This window comes from Sebastes fasciatus, chromosome 4, assembly GCF_043250625.1.
Source record: "Sebastes fasciatus isolate fSebFas1 chromosome 4, fSebFas1.pri, whole genome shotgun sequence".
Lineage (NCBI taxonomy): Eukaryota > Metazoa > Chordata > Actinopteri > Perciformes > Sebastidae > Sebastes > Sebastes fasciatus.
Window position 1 is genome coordinate 30428305 of NC_133798.1, and position 10707 is coordinate 30439011.

The window sequence follows — 10707 nt, forward strand, 5'->3', positions numbered from 1 at the left end:
TTTGAGTTCCTAACGCTGCACCTCCATGTCTTTAGGAAAGTTGAGGATTATCACTTTGAAAGAGTCTGACAACTCGATCTGTCCTGACTTGACTTCGTTGTGTTATGGTGTAAACAGCATCAGAGTCCACCATCGGTCCTCCTCAGTGCCAGCCGGAGCTGTGCTGTATATAATCCCCCCATCCTCGGGGAGAACAAGTGTTTCCCTGACAACACCACAACCACGGCGTGTTTCTGTGTCCTGACACGTTACGTAACGCCGCAGAGCTTCGTCTCTGATGTCTCTCCACGGCGTTTTGTTCCCTTCGTTTCTTTCTCGGCACGGGCCGCTGATGAGCTCTCGGCACAGGCCACTCAGAGGACTCACATTCCTGCAGTAAGCCTATCTCATTGACCCCCCCACCCAACACCCTAAAAAAAGACAGGACCATCAGCGTGGCGGCCCTCCCCTTTCTCCCGGGCAGGCCCCTCTGGCAGCTGGGACCAGTAGATGAACGAGGACTCTCTGATTCGCCACCAGATCTGAAGGAACCTCATGGAGGACAAGTCAATGAGAACATTCAAGCAGGAAAACAACTCGGGGAAGATTTAATCAAGTACACAAAGAGATAAAAGTACAAGTGTTAGGGATTTAAAAGTTCGGAGAGTCCTAAAACGAGCGCAGAACCATGAGTACCTTTGGGTACCGCAAGGAGCTGAAGAAGTACGAGGAGGTGGACGAAGACGAGCTGCTGGCCACGCTGTCCTCCGAGGAGCTCCAGGAGCTGGAGAGGGAGCTGGTCGACCTCGAAGACAACGTCCCAATCGGCATGAGGCAGAAAGACCAGACTGCCAAAACACCGACGGGGAACTTCGACAGGGAATCTCTGCTGAAATACTGGGAGGACGAGAACAAGAAGCTGCTGGAGGACGAGAGGACGGAGTCCAACGCCGGACAGGTGAGAGGGGACATCAATCAACCGGAGGAACATAACTGTTTTAACTACCAAAATAGCACACTTTTCCCATGATCTTTTTTTACAACATCCATGTTTGTTTATTATTTTCTGGGTTTGATTTTCCAAAAATAAAAAGCAGTGCATAGATGTTACAGCAGCAAAGGGAGTTCATAAGCTGATTCCTGCTTGCACCTGCATCAGCACACGATGATCCGCACTTTTACAAAATAAAGCTGACTAAATGTTGAATGAGATGGATTCTCTGCAGGTTGATTTAAACAAAATGAACTGAAGCCCACGGCTGCAAAGAAGTTAAGGAAATCCATCTGATAACTTGTAGAAATGTGTAGAAATTAGAGCTGTCAATCAATCAAAAATATTTAATCGCGATTAATCGCATGATAGTCCGTAGTTAATCACAATTAATTGCAAATTAATCACACATTTTTTTATCTGTTTGAAAACTACCTTAAAGGGAGATTTGTCAAGTATTTAATACTCCTATCAACATGGGAGTGGACAAATATGCTGCTTTATGCAAATGTATATATTTATTTTTTTGGAAATCAATTAACAACATGCAACAACAGCTGTCAGTGTGTCAGTGTGACTTGACTATGACTTGCCCCAAACTGCATGTGATTATCATAAAGTGTGCACGTCTGTAAAGGGGAGACTCGTGGGAACCCATAGAACCCATTTTCATTCACATATCTTGAGGTCAGAGGTCAAGGGACCCCTTTGAAAATGGCCATGACAGTTTTTACTCGCCAAAATGTAACGCACCTTTTGAGCGTTATTTAGACTCCTTTATGACAAGCTAGTATGACATGGTTGGTACCAATGGATTCCTTAGGTTTTACAGTTTCATATGATATCAGTATCTTCACTCTAGCTTTAAAACTGAGCCCACTACAACCTAAATATCGTATGTTGTGTTAATGTGTTAAAGAAATTAGTTGCGTTAAAACAAATTAGCGTTAACGCGTTATTATCGTGTCAACTTTGACAGCCCTAATTTACACTTAAGTTAACCCTGGAAGGAAGAAAATAAATCTGAAAACTTGTGTAAAATTTAAAAAAAATACTCTATGACAAGTAAAAGTCCTGCATTCAAAACTTTCCTTCAGTTAAAGCACAATAGTATTAGCATTAAAATAAAGTACCAAAGGTAACGTACTCAATTCAGAATAATCTATGTTATATTACTGAATTATAATTAGTGATGCATTAATGTGTTCATCACTTTAATATTGAAGCTGATAAAGGTGGGGTTAATTTAAACTACTTAATATTACATAACATTCATTTATATACTTACATACATTAAACAGTATACTGCTGACTTTCTTAATTCCTAATAATACATCACAATTTATTGGTTGATTCTATTTTGTATTTATAATCTGAATCTGCAAAGTAGCTGGTAACTAAAGCTTTTAAAATAAGAAAAATAAAATATCTAGTATAAAGTAACATAAAACTCAAGTAAAGTACCTCAAAACTGAACTTAAATACAGAACTCGAGTAAGTAAAAGTATTTATTTACATCCCACCGCTGGATAAATCTAATAGAGAACATATTTCCATGCGTTTGTTGTTTGTCATGCTTAGCAATAGTAAGATCTTTATTTACTTTTAATTCCCAGATGATATTAGAATATTAATACACTCAGACAACATGAGCACTATTTTAAGTAATGAACCGATTTGAGTGACAAGACTAAACCGCCTCACTCTGACAAAATAAGACTCGTCTAGATCAACATCAGAAAACAGATTCAGTTTCAGTTTGGGATTAAAGGAGCAGTCCAACTATTTTTCACATGAAGATCAGTTTACTCGTCATGTTTAGTCCTAATCAGCCTGAGAAAACAGTTGTTTAGTGTCTTCTGTGGCTCTGCGGGCGGAAATAACCCCGATGATGTCATAGTTATGTCATCAGGGTTCACTACATATTCATCTGGAGGTGTGGCGTTTATTTTATTGTGTAACTTTTTTTTATTCTACTCTATTTTAATTTGTTTTATTATATTTTATTTTGCTTTACTTTATTTTATTCTGTTTTATTTTTACTTTATTTTATTATTTTATTTGACTTCAATATTTTCTGAATTCTTCGATAAATATAACCAAATATTTAACAGAAAAAATTGAATTGTGGAGTTTATTTTATTGTGTAAGTTTATTTTATTTAACTATATTTTATTCTCATTTATTTTATCATATTTTATTTGACTTTATTTTATTTTGGTTTACTTTATTATATTTAATCTTATTTGGCTTTACTTCAATTTACTTTATTTTATTCTGTTTAAATTGACTTTGTTTTATTATTTTATTAGACTTCCATATTTTCGGGATGTTTAGATAAATATAAACAAACAGAAAAATAAATAAAAATGGAGGTGTAGAGTTTATTTTATTGTGTAACTTTATTTGACTATATTCTATTCTATTTGAATTTATTGTATTATATTTGATTTGATTTGACTGTATTTTATTTTATCAGCCTCTGTTGCCTCAATTCTTTTTAAAATTTGAAATTGGAATACTAACTCATTGGCCTACACAATATTCATACTTATATATTCATTTTTGGCCAACAATCTAATGTGGTTTTGATATGAAGCCTTTTGCTTTTTTTTTTTGCTTTGATTTTCCATGTAGGAAGTGTCTAAAAACAGTCTAAAAATACAGACTAGTAGTCAAAGAAATGCCAGCTTTAATGACTGCCTGCCAGCGCTGGAGAGGGTTCTTAATTAAAAGTCAAAGGCTGGAGAATGTCAAGGACCTAATTTTCTGTCCTGTTTTTTCCTGTGCAGGAGGGACGCCCAGATAAGAGCAGAGGGGAACGAATGACCACCAGCGACGCCAGCAAGACTCTGGAAAGCGACAGGAAGAAGATTTCACAAAAGGGGAAGAAGGTGCAGAGTGTCTTAAGCAAAAATGCTGCAAAGGAAGACGAGGCGGAAAAGAAAGATGAGTGTAAAAAGGAGGCTCCGATGAGGAGTAAATGTCCTCAGAAGAACGGCCTGTCAAAAAGCTCGAGGAGTGAGTCGAGCAAGACTGAAACAACAGAACAAAACATGGACGCAACCTCCGACAGAGCGAGCGGGAACCCGATCGTCCTCGATGAAACTCTGGAGCAGATCCTGTGTGACGACCCCACTGTGAGCGAAGTCAACCTCAACAACATCGAAGACATTTCCCAGGACACCTTGCTTCGTTTCGCCGAGGCCTTGTGCACAAACACTCACGTCCACATTTTCAGCCTCGCCAACACCCACGCCGACGACCGGGTTGCCTTTGCCGTCTCCAAGATGCTTCGTGAGAACCGCTTCATCAGAAACCTGAACATCGAGTCCAACTTTGTGTCCGGTCAGGGCATCCTGGCTCTGGTGGCGGCGCTGAAGCACAACGAGACGCTGGTGGAGCTTCGCTTCCACAACCAGAGGCACATTTGCGGAGGGAAGGTGGAGATGGAGATGGTGCAGCTGCTGAGGGAAAACACCACTCTGCTCAAGCTTGGTTACCAGTTCGACCTCGCGGGCCCGAGGATGACGGCGACCAGCATCCTGACGCGCAACCAGGACCAACAGAGACAGAAGAGGCTCCAAGAGAAGAAGGAACTGAGTCCTCCAGAGGTGTCAGGACAAGTTCCTGGTTCATCTGCAGAAAACAGACCACCAAAGAAGCCGTCACAATCTTCTAAGACTGTTGAAAAGCAGAACAGAAATCCTCCTCCTCCTCCTCCTCCTCCATCTTTAGATCCGCCGACAAGGAAGATCTCTGAAATGGTCAAACAGCACGAAGGTTCGAACAACACGAAGACTCAGTCAAACCAACGGAAACCCAAGTCAAAGAAGCTCAAGAACGGCGCCAACGAAAAGGAGAGTGCAGATATTATCAAAGACCTGAAAAACGCCTTGAAGCCGTCACTACAGAAGAGACGAGACGAACCGTCACGCCTGCCGCCTCCAGAGAGGTCGAGCCGCGACAGCCTGATGGCGGCGATTCGTGAGAGCAGCATCGGGTCCTTGAAAAGGGTAAGACTTCCTGTGACTCTGCCAATGACTCCTCTGTGTTTGAAGGAATTTTGTTTTGCTTGAGTGAAAGCATCACAGACATGATTTAGCCTCCCAAAGCCATTAGACCCCCTCAGTGTGAACGTCTGCTGTCATCAGACGACAGCCTCTGTCATCAGACGACAGCCTCTGTCATTCCTCGACTCTCCGTCAGGTTATAAATAGTTTGACTTCTTCACTGCTGTTTGATAAGACAGATGGCTGCTGGGAAGAGAGCAGTGTTGTTCAGATTTCCACTATAGGTTTAGAGAGCTTTTAACTAGGGCTGTCAATAGATGACAATATTTAATCACGATTAATCGCAAATTAAATCACGCATTTTTTTATCTGTTCAAAAAATGTACCTTAATCAAGTATAATAATATTATAGGGCTGTCAATCGATTAAAATATTTAATCACGATTAATCGCATGATTGTCCATAGTTAATCGCAAATCAATCGCACATTTTTTATTTCTTCAAAATGTACCTTAAAGAGAGATTTCTCAATTATTTAATACTCTTATCAACATGGGAGTGGGCAAATATGCTGCTTTATGCAAATGTATGTATATATTTATTATTGGAAATCAATTAACAACACAAAACAATGACAAATATTGTCCGGAAACCCTCACAGGTACTGCATTTAGCATAAATAATATGCTCAAATCATAACATGGCAAACTGCAGCCCAACAGGCAACAACAGCTGTCAGTGTGTCAGTGTTCTGACTTGACTATGACTTGCCCCAAACTGCATGTGATTATCATAAAGTAGGCATGTCTGTAAAGGGGAGACTCGTGGGTACCCATAGAACCCATTTACATTCACATATCTTGAGGTCAGAGGTCAAGGGACCCCTTTGAAAATGGCCATGACAGTTTTTCCACGTCAAAATATAGCATAACTTTGGAGCGTTATTTAACCTCCTACCAAGCTAGTATGACATGGTTGGTACCAATGGATTCTTTAGTTTTTCTAGTTTCATATGATACCAGTATCTTCACTCTAGCATTAACCTCCGAAAGACTGATTGAGCAGCCACGAGGGAACAAAAGACGTTAACCGTTGAAGTTAATGGGCCATTAAAAGGGACTCTCCCACACCGCCACAGAACCCTACGGAGAATCACCGCAACGCCTGATCTGGTGTGAATGCAGTCTAACTGTGTTTTGAAACATGACGTCTGAATGACGTTATTTGTGTGTGCTGAAGTTAACACGTGTGTGTGATGTTTGTCGTTTCAGGTGGAATGAACTCGCCTGCTCATCACACCTGAACTCTTCTCACTTTGTATTGAAATGTTTCATTTTTATTTCACACTAAAATGTCACTTTTTAAACAGCATCTTATTTAACTCGTCACGCGGCGTAGCGGCAGACTGCATTTCTGTATGTTTCAGACATTATTGTTGTATTTTGTTACTGTGTGGAATACTGATCTGTAGAAAAATAAAGTTAATGTTCTGACTCGGTCTACATGTTCGTGAAAACTAAAGTCACGACAGTTTTCTAGCAGCTCTTTCTTGTTTGCACAATCGTCTATTCTTCAGTTTTCTTCCAACTCAGGATCACAATAACGTTCTTCAAGATGTTTTCGGATGAATGTACTTTTAAATATTTAAATGAGTTGATCTACAAAGGCTAATGTGGCCTTCAGGTCCCCCTGGGACATTTGTACGTTACCAAAACCAGTGTGGTGGTTTTTTTTTTTGTTTTGTTTTCCGCCCGGTTTCTTCAAAACTACTGGCTGGAATTTTGTTTTTTGTTGAAGCATCCAACAATTTGCAACGTTGGGTTCCCAAAGACTGGTAATTACGTTAATCTGTTTGTGGCTTTCCACAGATTTTTTATATCAAAACTGAAGCTCATATATTTAGTAAATTTACTATTATTATTTTTTTTATCTTTTGTCTTAAAGGCTGCTTTCTTGGGATTCATTTTTGGATTTAATATTCTGGGTTGTACTTGTTAAAAAGATGATCTGGTCTGCTGTATTTCATAGATTCATGATGAAACAGTTACTCATTTATGTAAAAAAAAAATCCTGTGAAATGTTTTATTTAAATGAGGAAGACCTGCAGGATAGAGGATTGTTTTCTCTGCAGCTTCCCTCATCTAAAGTGATGTATGCTGCTTTCAAACTTGAGGCCATATTTTTTTTACTTGTGTCTGATTCTGCGAGCTTCAAATACATATATTTTTGGGCATTTTTCCTTTAACTGACAGTGACAGCAGAGGAAGCGAGGCAGAAGCTTACGACATACATGCGAGTGTCATACCCACTCAGGACGCCTCATTCAGACAGTTTCTTACTTATGTAAATCCCACATCAGTGGGTTGTTCAAACAGACTCTTGCTGTAACAAACGACACCTCTTAAAGACATCATTAGAGTTCATACAAGAACTTCTCATGCTGGTGACCTGAGAGGAGGATCAACTCTGTGTGTTCTGTATAAAAACCGCTCACAGAGGGATTAAACTCCACTACACACTCACACAGAGAGCTGATACATGAGCCGACTGCAGCAGCTGCAGCTTACACTCCATCAACACACACACACACACACACACACACACACACACACACACACACACACACACACACACACACACACACAGAAGTTCATTAAACAGCTGTTCAAAGTAAATATGGACTCCCCTCAGGGAGGCCAGTGGGACTGTGTGACCTCCTCATTACTACACTTCACATCTTTAATGAAATGTCCCGTAAATGTTAGACTCAAGTTTAATTGGAGGAAAATAAAATCCTCCTCTTGTGAGGTGCTGAGAGACACTGCAGCGTGTCCGTCTGAGACACACTGCAGCGTGTCCGTCTGAGACACACTGCAGCGTGTCCGTCTGAGACACCCTGCAGCGTGTCCGTCTGAGACACACTGCAGCGTGTCCGTCTGAGACACACTGCAGCGTGTCCGTCTGAGACACACTGCAGCGTGTCCGTCTGAGACACACTGCAGCGTGTCCGTCTGAGACACCCTGCAGCGTGTCCGTCTGAGACACACTGCAGCGTGTCCGTCTGAGACACACTGCAGCGTGTCCGTCTGAGACACCCTGCAGCGTGTCCGTCTGAGACACCCTGCAGCGTGTCCGTCTGAGACACACTGCAGCGTGTCCGTCTGAGACACACTGCAGCGTGTCCGTCTGACACACTGCAGCGTGTCCGTCTGAGACACACTGCAGCGTGTCCGTCTGAGACACACTGCAGCGTGTCCGTCTGAGACACACTGCAGCGTGTCCGTCTGAGACACACTGCAGCGTGTCCGTCTGAGACACCCTGCAGCGTGTCCGTCTGAGACACCCTGCAGCGTGTCCGTCTGAGACTCACTGCATCACTCATTAGAACACTTTTTACATTCACCGATCCTGCTGGTGACGGCAGAGATGGGGACAAGTTTTTGGTCTTATTTTAATAATAGAAATATGAGTGGTCCACAGTCTGTATAATATAATAAGTGGATGTAATCACAGTGACGTCATCTATTGGTTTGTGGACTGCCGTTTTAAAGCCTTGAGTTCAGTATTTTGTCCGTTGCCATCTTTGTCTTTTGCACCCAGAAGTGACACGAGAGGGTGGAGCTAAGTACAACCGAACGCTGGATAAAACATTTAACATACGGCCTGTGTGGTCATACTTGGCTGCAAATGGACATCTTCAGAGAGGTCAAGGACATGGGCAGCTTATGTCGTGAGGACCCTCGCGGCTATACAGACATGAAAACTGCAACCAGTCACAGACTGACTAGTATGTTCAAATTTCTGCTATAATAAATAACTCAGTTGGTTTGTGTACTGCCGTTTGAAGCCTCAAGTTTGGCATTTTGCCCGTCGCCATCTCGTTTTTTTGGCTGTCGCCATCTTGGGTTTTTGAAACCAGAAGTGACACGCATTTTATTTATCAACATTTTTAAGAGACCAAAAAGGTTATAATTAACTTTGATGAACTGAAAACACACTGTGAAAGGGTTAAAGTTCTAAGAGCAAAGCACAAACAACTCCCAGACTGGACAACGCCTGGTAGCAACCTGTCAATCACAAGGTAGCCCCGCCCTAAAGCATCCCCTGCTTTATGGTCTATCTGACTCTAAATGGGACCATAATTTACTAAATGAACATCATGCTGAATTGAAGAAGACTTGAAACTAGCGATTGAGACCATAAACTCATGTTTACAATGTTTACTGAGGTAATAAATCAAGAGAGAAGTAGGATCATTTTCTCATCTCATCTTCTATACAATCAGACTTCTTTTAGCAACCAGAGGAGTCGCCCCCTGCTGGCTTGAATTGCACCATGAATCACACATATGATGTTTGTCAATTTAAAAGATAATTTTGCAAGTCAAGAAAGTCTCAGTTTGTCGTAGTATCATTTAGTTTTGTGTGAAACCGCTCAGTGAACTACATCTCTCGTCTCGGACAACATACGTCACCAACACTAGCTAGCTAGGTAACTAAGCGATGTGCCACGAACACAAACGTTATCTGATCTGATGTGTTTTATCCAGCGACTCCTGGTCTTTTTATCAGCCGGGACGAGAGAGAACGATCAAACCCGTCGCTGGTGTGAGTTCATCCCAGTAGGAAACAAACAGGCATCGTAGTTTGGTGTATGGAGGTATTGCCAAACCTGGAAGAAAAATACTCAAAACACGTCAGAAAAAATGTAAGTTTAAAGTGTTATTCTCAATCTGACCACCAGAGGACACCAAAGCAAGAAATTTAAAAAATGTTGTTCTCCATATACTAAACTAAACAACATCTATTAGTAAAGAGGACTTTCTACAAGCTAAATGCATTAAAGACCATTCAGACATATAGAGGAGTCCTCTCACACGTCTGACTGGACACAATCAAGCTCTGTGGCAGCAGATTACTGTTGAACGGTGGTGTAGCTTCACTACAAGTAGCTCACAAAAACTACCCCTCTGAAGTATGGAGGACGGAACCTGCCAAAATAAATAAATAAGTGACTCAATAAATAAACAAGTCATTAAATGTAGCAAAATATTAAAAATAAATGTAGCCATTAATTAATTGATAAAAATGTGACAAATTGATATATCTTTTTTAATTTGCTTCTTTATTTATCTTTGTATTAATTCCCTTATTTATTTACTCTTTAATTTTTCCCTTTATTTATTTATTTTTATCATTTTTTTTTAAATGAATTTATTTTTAAATGTGTGCATTTATTTATTTCTGCACGATTTTCCTTTTGCATTTCATGTTTTATTCATTTCCCCAAACTTATTTATTTCTCTATTCTTTTCTTTACACATTCCTTTATGCGTTTCTGCCTCATTATGCCAATAAGGGTGCTGTGATTCAACATGTGTCATGGGGTCAGAGCATACGGGTCAGAGTACACAGATTGACTATATGCTAGCCAGCCAGCTGCACTACAGTCTTCATTCCCGGCCTGCTGTACTGAACTGTAATTAATGCTGGTCATTCAGAGTGGGAACTTCCTGGCCGATGCCGTTGGGAAACCCGCAAAAATAAATGAAAAATAAATAAATAAAATAATGCAAAAAATGTATTAAAAAAAAATCTATAAAAATAAATACATTAATAAATAAAAGGGAAAATTAAACAGAAGCGTAATTAAATAAGGGAATCAAGACAAAGATAAATAAGAATAGAAGCAAATTAAAACAGAAATATAAATTTAGGCACATTT

The 10707-nt window shown here is 40.4% G+C and overlaps 1 protein-coding gene across 1 annotated transcript; it reads left to right on the forward strand.

The window, feature by feature from the left end:
- The first annotated feature begins 478 nt into the window (after positions 1 to 478).
- Positions 479 to 6454, forward strand: lmod2a (leiomodin 2 (cardiac) a). Its single transcript, XM_074633538.1, has 3 exons — positions 479 to 937; positions 3763 to 4986; positions 6255 to 6454. Exons 1-3 carry the CDS (start codon positions 668 to 670, stop codon positions 6261 to 6263), a joined length of 1503 nt encoding a protein of 500 aa, XP_074489639.1. The 5' UTR covers positions 479 to 667; the 3' UTR covers positions 6264 to 6454.
- Positions 6455 to 10707: the final 4253 nt, after the last annotated feature.